At 42.3% G+C, this 16924-nt stretch overlaps 1 protein-coding gene across 1 annotated transcript; it reads left to right on the top strand.

Moving 5' to 3' along the window:
* Positions 1–2531: 2531 nt before the first annotated feature.
* On the top strand, positions 2532–16559 carry espl1 (extra spindle pole bodies like 1, separase). The gene is made up of 31 exons (XM_072683069.1): positions 2532–2612; positions 2713–3018; positions 3268–3987; positions 4578–4667; positions 4818–4929; positions 5039–5166; positions 5254–5447; positions 5621–5863; positions 5956–6100; positions 6562–6727; positions 6934–7073; positions 7199–7333; positions 7499–7615; positions 8026–8194; positions 8312–8440; positions 8580–8736; positions 8815–8924; positions 9136–10376; positions 10792–11191; positions 11299–11451; positions 11848–12061; positions 12396–12589; positions 12744–12871; positions 13293–13415; positions 13542–13685; positions 13896–14057; positions 15060–15164; positions 15292–15407; positions 15496–15579; positions 15683–15847; positions 16063–16559. The coding sequence occupies exons 1-31, from the start codon at positions 2532–2534 to the stop codon at positions 16262–16264; spliced, it is 6573 nt and encodes a 2190-aa protein (XP_072539170.1). The 3' UTR covers positions 16265–16559.
* Positions 16560–16924: the final 365 nt, after the last annotated feature.

Raw genomic sequence — 16924 nt, 5'->3', positions numbered from 1 at the left:
TATATAGAAATATACCTTAGATGTATTTTTTGTGAACAGCAAATCATGCATAAAATCAGACCCCTGCAACTGATCCAGAATGCAGCAGCACGGCTTACTTCAGTGTTCCTAAGTTCAGCCATGTAACTCCTCTGCTGTGCTCTCCTCACTGGCTTCCTGTAGCTGCTGCCCATATCAGACTCAAAACCCTGACGCTGGCCTACAAAGCCAACAAGCCTTCGAGTTTCAAGTACAGCTCGGCTTGACTCGCCATCCTTTAAGATCCACGGAGGACAAGCGTCCAGGCTTTTTTCTGTCCTGGCATCGAAGTGGTGGAACAAACTTCCCCTGGGTGTCTGAACAGCAGAGTCGCTCGCTGTCTTTAGACAAAGTGTAGTGTATGTTGGTCTCCATGCTGACTTTTGACTTGTATCTAAGCTTAGAGGTATCTTTTGAAATGATGCTTTCTGAGAAAACGGTGACACACGGATAAGAGCGTCTGCTTAATGCCTCAAATGTACATGTAAAATTCCCAAAAGCTTGATTAAAACCCAAGATATTAGAATCAATTGGATTTATTTAATTCAGGGTCAAGAGGCTGTTACAGGCACACAGTGGAGCAAAATAACGTTCCTCCAGGACTGTGGTGCAACATGGAAAAGCAACAGTACAGTACAGATACAGCATAAATGTTCACACATGGACTCAGATCAATACAATAAATACAACAGAAATTAGACACAGTGATAAACCTATAAAGGACAGTGCAGCACCGACACAGCACTCAGTTCTGAATGTGTATTAAGGGGAATAAGGTGCAGAGGTATATAACATGCTATGACAGCCAGATTATAATGTACAGCACAGCAGTTTCATGGGGTTGGAAGAGAACAGTTCTTTTGTAATACAGTATTTATTAAATCATTGTAATAATTAAAACGAACTGAAGACACAATCACTGCATAGTTTCACAGCATTTAAGCCCATGATAAGTTGAACTTTTAATGAACTTTTTTTCAGAAAGTTATGTCTGTAGTTTTGCCAGCATTTCCCTTTTTAATGGGAAGTGTTCACCCTGGTCCTTTATAATAATATGAAATAATCTTAATATGAATGTAATATTTATTTGATCTGATAACGTGATATTGCGAAACTATTCAAATGCAATCAGCGTCACTTTATCTCTGAGCTGTCCACTCAATCTAAAAGTCACAAGTGATAAATACAACTAAATAAATACAACTTATTATCACGTGAGTTAAGGAGGGTGGTTTTGATGTTTGCCAAAAGTGTCAAGTAAGAGGACTTCCGCTTTCATACTACAATACCCATAATGCAAAGCCTACATTTCCCGACAGGCTGTGCGCTATTTTGAATAAGTGCGCGTCGACTCGATCGCTCGGTTCACGGACTTATGTCTAAATTACAGCAGCATCATTGTAGAGTTTGCTTATAGAGAAACACACATTTTTAGCGACAGTTTTCGCACAACGAAGCTGATTTCTTCGGAGGGCGGTAAGTGATGGGTTCCCGACACCGCCTCGCTGCTCGTCATGGGTTGAGCTGGCTCGGTTCGTTAGCGTTAGCTGTCGCTTCTTGTGTGTCAGTGCAGGGCCTCCCAATACAGCTAGCTAGCTAGTTAAAGCTGTAATGTAGCTAGTTAAGCTACTTTAATCAGAATTACTCGTAAATCCAAACACAGTCTGTTCTTACGTTTCACTAACAGGTCAGGTAGCTGACGTCATTTCATCATGAGCTGATTTGTTTTGAACTGATCTGACAGCTCAGAAAAGTTAGTGATCATCAATCAAGCAAGCGTCTGTATTTCATGCATCAGTCTGTATTTGCCTATTACCCGGTGTACACACAGCTGCCTCCCTGTACACAAAGAGTTTGTACCTGGAAACGTTTTGCCTAAAGAAAAAGAGCACCATTCATTACCTTACCCTACATAACGGTACCTTCCAAGGGTTCCCCACCTCCTGTCAGGAAATCTAGCTAGCTGTTGTTTCCATTAGCGAGTTTTTCTGCTCATGTTTGGCTGATGGTGGTTTATTGTGCCACCTTTCTATAGCATGTATAGCACAACTATTTGTGTAGCTAGCTACCTTTTGTGGACATATAAAATATTATTAGCATGTGTTTATATTGCCTATGTTATTTAAATTCTTACATTTATTGTAAATAATCTCTAAATAGGCTTGATTTCTCATGGGGTGTTGGTACCTAGATGGCCCAGTCTTTGAAAAGCCTGTACTCATTCACACGGCATGTTTATGGCATGTGGCTGACACTCTTATACAGAGTAACTTCCCTTTAAAGCATGTTACATAAGTCGACATCTGTGGTATTGGGAGTCTTGTTGCATGGTGTACTTTCCACTGTTACTCACTACTAATGATACACCGACTACAGTTTTTGAGTTTGGGAGAATTCAGTTATTATTATTATAATACTTCAACCTCTGATCATGTATATTTCTATGTGACCTTGGATAGACTTATTCCACTCACTGAATTATGTGATTTTGTAGAAAGAGCAGCAAAGGAAGAATGAAATGTCTAAAAACAGATGAGTACGTACAACAGTTATCATCTATAAAGGACACTGTTCTTCTTCATGATGAGCTGAAGGTAAGTTATAAATAACTCTAATATGTAATTAATAGCTTAATGCATGGACTCTACCCTGAATTTCTCAGATACATTCCACCTTGCTTGTGTTTTTCTACAGAAGCGTGTGAACAATGATCTTGGGCCTTGGGGGCGAACAATATGTGACCGGATTATTCGAGCATGCAACCAGAAGCTTGGCAATGGAGCTCTGCAGCCAGATCACCAAGAGCATTTGGTGGATTTGGTAGAGCTGGCCGTGAAGGGCTACGAGTTGATCGCGGACCCTACTGTTTCGGGATGCCCACTTTATCTTGAGAAAATAATCTTTCACATCTTGCAGAAGTTAGTTGCTCAAGGAGCTCATGGCCCAGCCAGTAGACTTGGGGAGATTATGTATTGCAGACTGCAGGAATGCTCTACAGAGGTATGTAAAATAGTTTGTAATTCCAGAGATGTGATTGGCTAGCATCAATCTTGGGCTCTGGCTGCTAATGGCACAGTGGCTTCAACAGCAAATTCCCCTGTTGGTGTATATTTCCATTAGCTGTTATGTTAGCCTTGTAGGTTCAGTGCAATAATAAAGAAATTAAATGTCTTGACAGTGGGAATTGTATAAATTCCTACCCTGAAATCACACATCTTCATGATATGTATCTGTTGTTTTTGGCCACAGGCTGAAGCCTTGAGTGTTCTCGTGCGGAACTGCTTTGCAGTGCTATGGAACGGTCTCCTGACCTCAGGCTCTCGGGCATCCAACATCCCTCCCAGAGACAGACTCCGCTGGCAGCTGCAGGCTCTGGTCTTCCGGCTACTGGAGGGGTCGTCTAGCTCATCTAAAGTACCTCTTTTTGTGGAGGAGGTGGTGGGCGAGTATGAGCGATCGTGTGGCGGCTTGTCTCAGGACGATGCAGCATTTTTGCTCTCAGAACTACAGAAGCGTTTTCTCAGCCCCTCTCTTGGTGATGATGTGGGTGGGGACTGTGTGTTGATGCTGACTGTGAGATGTGAGGTGATCTTTAAGGTGTGTAAGCTCCTGTGTAAGAGCAGGTTCTGGACTGAGGCCTCATGTCTGCTAGACAGAGCTGCGGAGAGGGTCCGGTACCTTTGTGACACTTTGTGCCCACCTGTACGCCTTGCAGCTCATGCAGTGCAGCTGCATTGTGCCCTTACCTCTAGAGGGGAATTCAGCAAAGCTTTCACAGACTGTGCACGCATCCTTAGAGGGCTACCTTCTGCTATGAGAGACGCAGAAACTCGCACCCTACTAGAGGCGTGTCAGCTGGTCGTCTGGGCAGTAGAGGCAGGACAGGCAAAAGGAATGGACAGGACTACGCTGCTGGCCTGTTTTTCCTTTTTGGAAGAATATCAGGAGATTCTGCTCAATCAGCAAAAGGTAAGCTTTTTGCTATGTCTAAAACTATACCCCATTCACTACTACAGGGAACAGAGTTTGTGATTGAACTGAACAATGTCACACACTGGATTTGCCTGGGTTAAGTTATCAGTCTGCTTTCTCTGTGCGCTCGCTCTCTAAATGCAGACTAATGGGCCCTATGTAATGTTTTAGCAATTTTTTGCTTCCAAAAGCACCACGATCGGCGCAATACTGCCGATACTGATGCTGCGTGTAAGTGCCAGGATCAGTGCTGATAGTAGTTTGGTATCGGTGCAACACTACATGGGAGTTTTGTTTTATTAATAGTTAGTGAGTTTTGGAAATGGTTTGATGAGCACTGTGATGTAAAACTGCTACTTTTCGTGTTGGTTATTTATATTTTGGTGCTAATATTAGAATAAACACTTACTGCTCAGGGAAGGTACTTTTTTTATTCTAATCAAGCTTTTGCACAGTTCTGTAAGTCTGCTCCTGAGTTTTGAATATATTATATGGGAAAAAATATAAATTGCTTGTGTAATTTATTTCTTTAAGACACCTGATTCTAATCTGATGGATGCATTTAGAAACTTCTGTATCTGTTTCAGAGCTCCTTCTCACAACAGCTGCAGTATTCACTGTGCTTCAGTCTGTATCAGGGTTTCATCAGCACCTACGACAGTCTGCATTGCTCACAGGTAATGCTAACTTATCACATACAGGACGGTGCTTTTGTCAGTATATGAGCCATCATGTGCCACTATGCTCTGCTCAGTGACTCCTTTTCTTCTACAATCTAGGATTTCTGAATGTACTGAATATCAGTATTTGTATCTGTGTGTGTTTAGGAGTCAGTTATTGAATCTCTGGACAGGGTCCTGTTGTATTGCCAAGCGACAGCAGGGCGCATGATGACCGAACTACGCAAGCTGTCTAACGACAACTTCTTACTAAAAGCAGGTAAATTAGAACTGTTTAAACTGAACTTTTGTATTTATTTAAGCTTAAAAGTGAGGAAAACTAGTTGTAACTAATCTCTCTCTTTCTCTCTCTTTGTGTGTGTGTGTAGTTTGTGCGGTGAATAATGTGGTATATGAGTTATTTAATAGAAAGTTATATGAAGAAGCGTTTGGCCTAGCTGAGATTATGTGTCAGGAGTTAAAAAAGGACTGCCCTGCCTCTCTGCCTGTGGACAGAGTAAGTCATGTTCTCAAATCAGCTCCTGCCGCGTTTTCGTTTTTTGTCTTGGTCAGTTGCGGAGTTCTGAGTGTGTGTTATGTTTAGGTGAACCGCTGCTTTATGCTGGTGGTGCAGTGCAGTCGGCGTGTGGCTCAGATGGAGAAAGCTCTGGACTGGGTGGTTTGCTGGATTCAGGTTCTGGGTGCTCGGGTTCTTGATTACCTTGTGGAACCAGTTTCCTTGTGGGTCAAGACAAAATGCGATGCTGCCCGTGCAGGAGAGGAAGACACACGCCTAAGGTAAGGAGTAAGATTTTGTTTTGGGAAGAACCTGTCCATACAATATGTATCGGGATGCAGGGGTTGAACTCAGTTTAACTGTGAGCAAGGTGGATTTTGGAATATGGAAAGTGTATGGACTGGAATGTGGAGTGTTTGGAGTAAATTCTGAAGTGTCTTTTCTCCTTTGTCAGGACTTTGAGGGATGGCTTAGGAACAGCTTCAGTAGATGAGGAGGTACTGTTGCGTCTGCTGGAAGAGGAGTTGCGTATGTATAAGGACCAGACTGGGGACACGGCACAGGAACGCTATAACACCCTGTGTGACCTCCTTGATATCTGCCATGAAGACACTACACACACTCTTAGGCGTGCCTCTTACCTGTGTGAGATGGCACAGGTGGTGTGCTACCAGGATTTCAGCCAACAGACAGACTGGTAAATCCACATGTGATACACAGATTAATGTGTGTACATCAACAGATGTCATTAAGATGTTTTTAATACAACTTTTAAATGGGCTTGTTCAGCTCTGCAGTTGATTTTACTCATGAGGCACTAAGATTGTTGGACGAGGAGCAAGAGACAGCCGAGAATGCTGATAAGCTAAAGGATGAAAAGGCGTACGCCTCTTTGTGGCTTTACATCTGCACACTTGAGGCAAACCTTCAGGAGGTAAGTTGTCCAATGGCTCTGTTTTCCAGGCTATTACTGCTTAGAGCTAAAAGGAGTTGATTAAATGCAGTCCTGGTATATCTGAGGTAAAACCTGTTTGTGTTTTTATTGATTCTTTTATTTATTCACTACTTTTTGGCCCAATTTGAATATGGCACCTGTTCCTTACAATGTGTAACAACTTCATGATTAGTGGACCAATAGAAATGCTCCTATTGACTTTCAGTGAACTTTATTTATTTATTTTCCTGGAGAATTTTTATCCAACAGTGAGGATATCTTGAAGCTCCTTAAATTCATTTTAAAGCATTTCCTGTATAGTTTTTGCATGAAGGTAACTGGAATATCATTTGTCTGGCTGGCTTTTAGATATTTTGTTGTTTTTAAAGAATATTAGCCTAGAGCTGCAGATGCAACACTAATTATATTTATGGATTTCCCTTAATGTGTGTTTGGGTCAGGCATTGGATACAGAGCAGCGTTTGCGTGACGTGCAGGAGGGCAGTAAGACAACTGGGAATTTGGATCCTGTTCCCACTAATGATCTGGAGTATGAAGACAAACAGAAGCTACAGGAGAGCCAGCTGGTGTATGATGGCCTCCGTTTCAATCTGGCAGCGCACAACAGTGAGAAAAATCTTGCTTGCAGAACACCAGAGTTGTGATTAACTAAACATTATTTTAATGTTAAGCATCCTAAATGAGAACACTAGAAGAACAGAGAAGTCCGTAGCAGTGTTGACCTCCTATTTCTCCTTACTAATGCATATTCTGATCATAGTCCAAGTCAGAATATGGTGTATTAAAACACAGCACTATTTGTGTTTTGTTAGAGCGTAGTGAACCTTTGGATAGGAGTTTAACACTCTGGGGGAGTCTGCTGAAGGAAGGACGAGTGCCGGCAGTGAGAGACCCCACCCACACTGCTTACTCTCTTTCTCTCATGGCTTCACTCCACTCACTCATGGGCAAGGTAAATATATCTGCTCTACTTCTTGAGAAGGAAGGCTGGTTAGCCTCCTTCAGGGCAAAAGTAAAGAGGTGTTTTTTTTTTGTTGTTTGTTTGTTTTTAAATTAATGTCTTAATGTCTCTTGCAGCCACTGCAGGCTCTCGAGGGTTATCAGCTCTCTGCAAGTCTGTTCCGGCTCCTTGGTGATGGGCAGAATAGTGCTGGTGCCTTTTGCCACTCTGCTAGACTCTTACTGGACCTAGGTTCTCCTCAGCTTGCCCAGGTAAGTGTTGAATAAACTGCTATATCAAAGTTAGGCAGAGATGGGTCTGTTTTTGGATATTAATTTACTACAATGTGAGGTGACTGTAGTTTGGACTATCGTCAAACAAACTTGGATTATATTAGTTATAAAATACATTTTTACGTTTGTATCTGTGTTTTTCAGACGCAGCTTGAGCAGGCAGAGCAGTGTTTGGCTGCAGAATCTGGCTCTGAGGCTTTGACTGTTATCTCGGTCACAGCCACACTGCTGAGAGCCCAACTCTACTATTCTTTAGGCGAGGTAATTACAATGCACCTCCCTAAAAGTTTACGTGTGCTTTTGTGGATCCAAGTAAACACAAATGCAGTATTTGTAAGTAATTTCTCATTTTGAAGGAAGTAGTAGACATTGTGTGAGCTAGTTTGTAGAAGAAAAACTGTTCCATATTCCTCTTGGACGCCCTCAGCCAGCGCGTGGACTTCAATTCCATCATCAGCTCACCTGATTAACATCATGAAGCACAGATTTTACCAAACCAGGCATCATAAAACAACTGAACATGCTTGGGAAAGTGTGCAAACCCATTCCTACGATAGGCTCTCGGTCTTCTTGCACCAATTTGATTCAACTTCTGGTATTTTAAGCAAAGAGGCTGGACAGTGCATGTCAACCGTCTCCGTCTCGCTAAATCGTTCTATCTTTCATTTCAGGTGGAGCGAGGTGTGTGCAGTCTAAGTGAGGTGTTAAAGCTGACAGCACAGCATCACTCCAAGAGTTGGTATATGCTTAAAGCTCGAGCCTTACAGACAGCCAGTTCCTACCTCAGTCTGGACACAAACAAGCTCCAAGCACATATCCGGCAGACCATCATACAGCATGGTACAATAAGTCTACAAACAACTTTTAGTACATACACACATTTGAACATGTTCAAACTGTTCTTTATTATTCCTTGAATTTGTCTTAAATCTGTGAACTGGTAAATGTGTGTTACAGGTCTGAAGACTCCAGACACAGCCCAGTATGAAGGTTTGAAGCTGTTGTGTAGTCTGGTAATGAGTTTGCTGGGCAATGGCTTCTATGGAGCACCTGCTCCCAACGTGGATACTCGCTTTGTAGATCGAGGTAAAAACGAAAAAAAAAAAAAATCCCTGTTTCTTGCTGCTGGGCATCCCCTACAGTTAGGAAGTGTAATTCATGCGTTGAACCACACTTGAAGGACATTGGTTTTCACACACAGTTTTGTTTGTCTTTGTTTCTGTAGGAGACAGTGTGGTGTTTAAGTGGCTTTTACTGTGTGAAGTGTTACTCTGCTCTGAGAGAATGGTGTGCATCAGGAGCAGTGGTGGAGCAGCTCATGAAGCCAAAGCTCAGTGCCTGGAAGCCCTTAAACTCGCCACCAAACTACACACTCTTAGCCAGTAAGTAATTTATTATTTTTGTGTGCAAACATGCATGCGTGAGAGAGACCTCATTCTGGGCCTTATAACTTTGTGTAGCTGTGCTGAACTGCTGGTGCTGAAGGCTGAGCTGGAGCTGATGAAAGGATCGAGTGATGCCAGTGCTTTAGATCTGGAGCAGGTCAGACACTTACTGGATGTTGGCACAGGTAACTCGTACAGCTTACCTCAACTCAAATTAGAAGCACATAATTGACATGAGTTGGGCTGGGACTGGACCTCATATTACATTGTTTCATTATATGATTTATGGAAAAAATGGGTGTTGGTAGAGCTACTTTGAATTGTAGTACTTTTCATTTTGTTTTTGTATTTGTGTCAATGCCAGATTTTCATTTTTGCTCTCTGGCTGATTTATAGATTTTGGCCCGCATCAACAGCAAAAGTCTGAGGTGAAAATAAAACCTCGTAAGGGGCGTCCAGCTGTGCCAACTACTGCCCCTCAAATCTCTGAGGAAGACGAGGATATCGGTGGCCTCTTAAGCTCTCGGTCACTAGGCCGGGAGCCTGTGGAGAGGCTGTCGGAGTTAAGCCAGGACGCTTCACCCCCTCTGAAGCCCAAGCGGCAGCGCATGCTCTCTTCCCTGACTCACGGAGAGAGCTGCTCCTGTTCGTGCTGTAGTGAACCCAGCCTGGTTCGTGTCAGTGTCCACTGGGCCCTTGTGCAGGCCGATCTTCAAAAAGATTTACAGTACTCTTGTAGATTACGCCACTTTGCTAAGCTGCGCTGCAGAAGCATCACTGCTAAAATACAATCTCACCTGACAGCACTAATTTCCTCTAAAGTCCGCTCCCGCCAGTCTCTGGTCCCTTCCATGCTGCAGGTGGAGGTTGGTAGGGTGCATTTGGGCACTGTGCTGACTCAACTCCACTGTGGCGCTGGAGAAAAGGGGAAGGCTGCTTCCCTATGGGAAGAGATAGAGGCAGGGTTGCAGGCTGTAGAGGCTAAAGGGGCCCTGTGTCCTGAGCTGGGACCTCTTAGGGCTGCTTTGTTGGGGGCCAAGGCTGTGGTCTGTTGCTTGGCCCTGGCAGGAAAAAAGCAATGTCGTCCTGATGATCTGTTCTCAGCTGTATGGGGATGGAATCCACCGCTCACTCCAGTGGCTTCTAAGATCAAAACGCAGCTCAAACAGAAGAACAGACCGAAGAACTCTACCTCCAGTGACCAACCTTGTCCAGCAGCTGCTAAGTCCTGCCCAGCAAGTGAGCGAAACGCCTCTGTAGAGCAAGTGTCTAACAAAATGGAGTCATCTTCAGCGTTGTCAAAAAAATCCAAGGACCCGGTGTCAAAAGTTAGCATTGCAAAACCTAGCATGGTCTTCAAAACACCCAGAGCAACCAGGATGCCCAGTGCCAAATCGGTCACTGGTAAAACTGGTGACATGAGTGCTTTTGACTTTACCAGTGAAGTTCCTGATATTACAGTAAGCTCCACTCCACTGACCACAGCCAAGGCCGCAGCTTCTAGCCGTTCTGGGGTCACGAAGTCAAAGGCTGCGCCAAAGGGATCGTTCCAGGTTTTTGAAGATTCTTCTCCTCAACAAGAGAAACCTGTAACTGTTCCCGCTGCACCCAAACGGACGAAACGCTCACGCTTTAAGGTTTGGACACTGTTGTTCCTTCTTTCTTTCTTTTCTTTTTTTTTCTTTTGCCCTATATATTAATGTAATTTTCCTAAGCCTTTTTTTATGTATATGTTTATGGATAAAGAGTGGGTGTGGCTGCAGGTTTGCATTACAACAAAGTACAAGCGCTCATCACCACTACTTGGAGATCAACGTATTTAAAGAAGTGGAATCTGGTGTGGTTTTGCTTAATTTGAATGATTACTTATTTGTGGACATACTGAACCTTTTGCCAATAAAATTAGAGACCCTTAGCCCTGAAACTAATGTCACTTGGCCTGGTTGACTACATTTTAGAACAATTTAGGTGAAAAAAGTGTGTGGTGTTTATTTGCCCAATGATTTCTTTGAACAGACCATTTTAAATTCTGTCTTTTCTTTTTCCATTTAGGTTGAGTTTAGCGATGAGAGTGATGCTGAGACAGCCCCCCCTGCTGTAGAGATAAAGTCAGAGAAAAAGCGTTCTGTTTCCTCTACATCTAAAACCCCTTCTGCACCAAAACCAGCTGCCAAAGTCTCTCTGAATCCAGCAGCACCAAAGGATGCGCCTCGAAAGTCAAGGGCTGGTAAGAAAAGTACTGCTGTTTGTGCCAGCGGCCCCTCCTCTGAAGATGAAATTAGTGTTTCCTCTCAAACGCTGCCACGACGGGGGCGCTCCAGGAAAGCTCAAAGTTCAAATGATGTGGAGCAACCAGAGAGGATGCGGATGATCAAAGAAGACGAAGATGAAGATGCTCTGGACGTCAGCCTAGAGAATCTTCAAGAATCTGACTCTGAGATACTGAACACAGGTGTGTGTGTGTGTGTGTGTGTGTGGATACGATTCCTGTTTCAATTACATGTACATGTATTGGTTGATTTTATAATCCTAACAGGAAATGTTTTGCTTTTTCTGAAGAAATTACTGCGGATGGTCCTGACACTGACTTTGAGGTATTGAGGAGAGACCTGGGAGCAGATTTGAACCGAGATTGTGTGAATGAGCTCCGCAGCATTGGACAGACAGGAGTAGGAACTCCTGCATCACTACCACACACACATGTAGCACCAGGTAAGACACACTCTTTTACTTGCTAAGAAAATAAGATGCCACCTCACACATTGCATGTTTTGTTGGGCATAAAGTAGCAATCTGTCGACTTGTTTAAATATATATCCTGCTGAGGCTTCACACTCCAATATGAATTTAGCCATATTAACACTGAGAACCAAATGTATTTACATTTACAGTCCTCATTTCAACAAATGTTGAAACCTCTGAAACCTTTTAACAAAAACTGCAAGAACAGGAAGATTGGCTCTCAAATTCCATTTATGTTAATAGTTAGGTTTAGAGTTAGCATGATTGGAGTTGGCTTTAGGGGTAGCATTACTGTTGTCTAATAATACAAAAATCAATTGTGGTTTTCCTTAATGTAGTAAAATGAACATTTGTGTCTATCTATAGCTGAACTCTCTATAGAGGTGGTCCAGTCCCTCCTGTGCTCCTCTTGGCTCCTCCTGCATCATTTTCCAAACCCTTCCCTCTACCCTCACCTGTGCTCACTGCTGGCCCAATTGTTGGGCTTGTCTGATCCAGTCACCACAGCTATGCTTCATGCTCAGTCACTGGGAGTGTCCACCCGCCATCATATGACTCGTTACCTGGCTAATCGGCTTAGGTATGTCTAACAAGGGACCCTTGGATGTTAACTTTGGCATTTAAGCTTCTTTGTTTTGATGCTAATGATTTTTCACTACTTTACAAATGGCTTGAAATGCTGTTTTACACAGTTGATTCTAGTCTATTCTTACATTAACTTAAATATCTGGTCCACTAATTCAGTTGCGTTACTTAACACAGTAAGCCCTTAAAACACTGTTTCTATTACTGTTCCACACAGCACTATAAAATGTAATTGGCGGCTCCATCGCCGATTGCTTAATGTACAGGATATGAAAGTTATTGCTTGGTATCAACATTAGCTTTGCAGTAAAACCTCTCCCCTTTCTCAGGAAACTGAAGAAGTCCAGTAGTGATGTAGCGGAGAGTCTAAATGCTTTGAGCCTGGAGGAGTCTTCCTCACGGTCACAGACGAAAACCCTCTCAGCACTTGAGAGCATCTACTCTTTCAACTTAACACAGTCTACACAGTTCCCGCAAACACACTGTCAGGAGTTCACACAGCAGCTCAAAGACCTGCCAGCAGGTAAAAACAGACTTGCACAATCAAGGACAAGCAAGTCTAGATCTACCAGTGATATAAAAACACTTGGTAGCACTTACTATTTACTATTACTATTTATTCACTTTTAATTTAGTCTGAGATGTGATGCTAGAATAAATTCACTTTTGTTCTGCAGGTGTAACTGTGTGTTTACTCTCTCTTGTGGCTGTGTGCCCTGGTGAAATTGGCAGTACAATTCTTCTGACACGGCTGGAACGTGACTGCGCTCCCATCACCATAAGGATCCCAACTGCACATAGACCTGTATGAGCGGCTTTCTGACTATGTTGTTGTGTTTTTTTTTTGTTTTTGTTTTTTCCCTGCAGTTAATGCACCACAAAATGCATTTTGTATATTTGACTACAATTTGCCTGGATAAAACATTAGGCATATTCTGGTCTAATGTGTTCATGGCACATTATTGCTGTTTTCACTTTTTGAATCTGGCAGTTGTTCTTTACATTGTCAATTTTATGATGATTGGGTTGATATAAATGCTTCTGTGGTCAAGTTGCCATTTTGGACATTTGAGTTTCTGAATGATTGCAACATTTTTGATATATTTAGAGTATATAATAATGTTCAGGCTTGAGCAGTAGGAAAGTCCTTTAAATATTTAAAATATTTTGATAAGCATTTTGGCCATATTGCTTAGCCCTAGTTCATGCTCTTTCTCTGTCCATAGCGCTCCATGCCTGCGCTGCTAGAGGAGATGGAGGGAGTGCTCCAGGAGCAGAAGGAAGTGAGCGGCGTGGCAGATAAAGTGCAGTGGTGGGATTGCAGGAAAGCTCTGGATGCTCGAGTGCAGGTGAAGCGAGAGAGAGAGAAGCAGTCACTGGATCAGTGTGGCCTCTGTGGCTTTAGGGGAGAACAGTGACGCCTTTGATTAGAGGTCTGAGCAAAGAAGACTAAACTTTCTCTCTGTTCTTGTCAGAAACTGCTTGAGGAGATGGAGGAGGCTTTAGGAGTATGGCGAGCTTTACTACTTCCCTTGTCTTCTGACTCTGAGCTCACAGTTCAACTGAAATGTCTCAAATCCTCAATAAAGGGAACAAAGATCTCTTCGGACATGCTTAAGGTCAGTGTTTGCAGTATTGCATAGTCATATTACATTGATGTGTCATGATGACATGGTCTGTGTTTAGTCTATGGACAGATGTTAAACAATGGCTTCCTTTATGACTCTTTCTGCTTTTGTCCTACAGCAATTCATAAAAATCCAATAACAACTGTTCAAAAGATCCAGAGCTGTTTTTGTAGCAAATTGTTTTCCTCCCTCTTCCTCCAGGTGGTTCTTTCCGCAGCACCTCTGCTCTCGCTCTCAGACCTGCGTTCTTTGGCTGAGGGTACATGTCTGGAGGGTGATTTCCTGAAGCTGCTACAGAAAAGTGTGTCTGAACTGCAGGGGAGAGAGGAGCCTCAGGGACACACAGTGCTAATCTTAGACAAGGTGGGATCTTTATTTTATTTTGCTCACCCGTCCTTCTTAATGTATCTGTATTAAATAATGAAGTCTTGTGTAGAGTGTGCTGATGGCCTAAATATCTTTTAATCCAAGACATAATGGAGAATGTTTGAGTGATCTTATTATTTTTATGTCTGATTACAACAATACTTTAGTACGGTCATTACTATAAGGAGACTATAGCCCCGATCTCACAGGGTTTTTGCATTTCGTGTCGCCTTGTGAAATGGGTGTGGCTGCAAGTGGTGCTGGAAACCCCCGAAGAATAGAATGTTACCATCTAATCTCACCTGTCGACTTACTGTGGACCTCCAGCTTGTTGTATTTTTGTAATTTGGCTGAAGAGTTTTAGAATATCTCCTGTCTTAAACTCAGCACTTCCACTATGTTGGCTCAGACCGAGCAAAGACAATACAGAGCACATCATGGGTCTCTCAGCCAGAGCATCAGCACTATTGGTCAGGGACATTTAATTCCTGTGTAAGAGTTCACCAAAGTTAAACTCTGTGTGAAGGTTTGCTGCCTAAATGCATTTGCCCAGAAGTAAGGTATGCACAATTCACCTTTCACTGTGGATAGAAATGCATTTTGCACATGAAAAAAAGTTGTGGACAAAAACCCAGTGTGACGGTGGCTTATGGCTACTTTAACGTTACGTTTTTTTTTTTTTGTTTTTTTTTTCCTCCCTTCTTTTTTTTCCCCCACATATACTTCTAAGTGACCTGTGTGTCTTTTTGTTATGTGAGTAAGTCAGTCCCTGAAATGCTGTACACACTGATACATTTATGTATCTCTCCTCTGTTGTTTTGCATGCCGTCAGTACTGGCTGATTAAAACACTAAGCACATGTGTACAGGCAAAAAAGACGATGCATGAAATCTGATCTGACCATTCACATTGGTCACTTGACCACTGATTGGATGCGTATCTGATCTGGAATGTTTTAGATTTATGTGGTATTCTTAAGGAAGTTGTGTGTGTCTGCAGTACCTTCAAAAGTTGCCATGGGAGAACATTTCTTGTTTGAAGCCTCGCTCTGTTTCCCGTATGCCTTCTCTACATGCTGTACTGGGACACAGTTATCTCCAAAAGGTGTGGACACCTCTAAATCTCTATTTATTTAGAAGTAGTCTCTTATATAAACTTCTGAATGGCTTTGTTGTTTTCCCCTTTCTTTTATGATTGTTTAACTTGAGTCTGTTTTCTTTTCTGCCCTCAGATGAATTCCGACTGTGTACTGTCACGTGGTGTAGATCCCCAGCAAGTTTATTTTGTGCTGAACCCAGACGGAAACCTGCCAGAGACTGAAAATCGCTTCAGAGATTGGTTTACTAGGTTAGTTGAACATGCATATACACACCTTGCTGTTTGGCTGGTCAAATCTCTCTGTCTAATTGGTTTAATATTGTCTCTGGCTGTTCAGTGAGCAGGCATGGCAGGGAGTGTGCGGAGTTTCTCCTGATCCTGATAAACTACAGGAAGCAGTAACCACCAAAGACTTGTATATGTAAGTAAGCTTCCCAGATCTGATGTATTTTCATTATCGCAAAGTCAACAAAGTGACTAAACCTTTTTTCTTTGTTTTTGGGTTTTGTTTGTTTGATCTGCAGTTATGTAGGGCATGGAGCAGGGGCACGGTTTCTGGATGCTCAAAGGGTAATGAAGGGCCGTGTGCAAGCAGTGGCTCTCCTCTTTGGCTGCAGTAGTGCTGCACTCAGTGTGCAGGGCTGCCTCGAGGGAACTGGCATCATCCTTAGCTACCTCATTGCTGGATGGTAACTTTTTATTTTTATGTACATGTAGATTATTTACTGTACGAATGTACTTAATTCAAATTCTGACTTCCATTTAGATTTTAAATAAAACATGTAATAAATGATGGTTACCTTGTTAATGATCTAATATGTACATTTCTCCTGCTAAACACGAACCATTGGTGTAGTTGTGTTCTACCCCCCCTCTAAATTTCTTTTGTTCTCTCCGTTTTTAGCCCGTTAGTGTTGGGGAACCTGTGGGATGTGACGGACCGTGACATTGATAGGTTCACTTCCGCCCTGTTACATTCCTGGCTCTCCAGTGGCTCAGGCTCTTCCCTACTTCAGCACCTCAGCCAGTCACGTGATGCCACACACCTCAAACATATGATTGGAGCTGCACCAATTGCATATGGCTTACCTGTACACTTGCGCTAGAACTAAAGTCATAGTAGCCATTTCCAGTTTACAAGGTCATATCACAATTTGCAGTGAACTGTATATCCCATTCTGCATGACTTCATAATGTCAAGTGCGGTATTGCTAAAGCATACTCTCAATAGCTGAGCCATTTAAAGAGTGCTTTAGCTTTATGTGGGATTTCTTCCATGTTAATGTATGCTGGTGTGATTACTTAACTGTTTTAAGTTTTAGATCTCTTATATTTAATCTGGTATAAGCCTTATTTTAATTTGTAATTATATTGGAAATGTGTGGATCTCTGCTTTTAACTCTCAGGCTGTTTTAAATTGTGCAACAAATGCATAAGTTATTAAATTCTTGAAGAAAAAATTGTGTGGATTTTTTTCATTTTATTTTATTTTTTTTATTGCTATAAATACAGCCTATAAAATGCCTTGGTTTTTGTGTTTTGGCTTTGTTTTGCTCTGCTTCAGAGATCATGAATTTACTTTCATCAAAGTTCTTCATTTTAAGGCATGAAGTGGAACTAAACTGGACTGATAACCTTAAAATTGAACCTCTTCCTTAAAATAACACCAGTCGGTTATTTTAATACTTTTTTTTTTTTTTGTAGATCAGTGTCATTCTCCAGATAGCTAATGGGAGACTTCCAAATCCAGTACTCAGTAGTGATAC

This window comes from Salminus brasiliensis, chromosome 7 (genome assembly GCF_030463535.1).
Source record: "Salminus brasiliensis chromosome 7, fSalBra1.hap2, whole genome shotgun sequence".
In the NCBI taxonomy this organism is placed as follows: Eukaryota; Metazoa; Chordata; class Actinopteri; order Characiformes; family Bryconidae; genus Salminus; species Salminus brasiliensis.
This window is presented reverse-complemented; position numbering and strand designations above follow the sequence as displayed.

Coding starts and splice junctions, on each gene's coding strand:
- espl1 (XM_072683069.1), top strand. CDS start 2,532: ATGAAATGTCTAAAAACAGATGAGTACGTACAACAGTTATCATCTATA. Junction 8,925..9,135: donor CTTACTGGATGTTGGCACAG/GTAACTCGTACA, acceptor GCTGATTTATAG/ATTTTGGCCCGCATCAACAG. Junction 15,848..16,062: donor AGCTACCTCATTGCTGGATG/GTAACTTTTTAT, acceptor CTCCGTTTTTAG/CCCGTTAGTGTTGGGGAACC.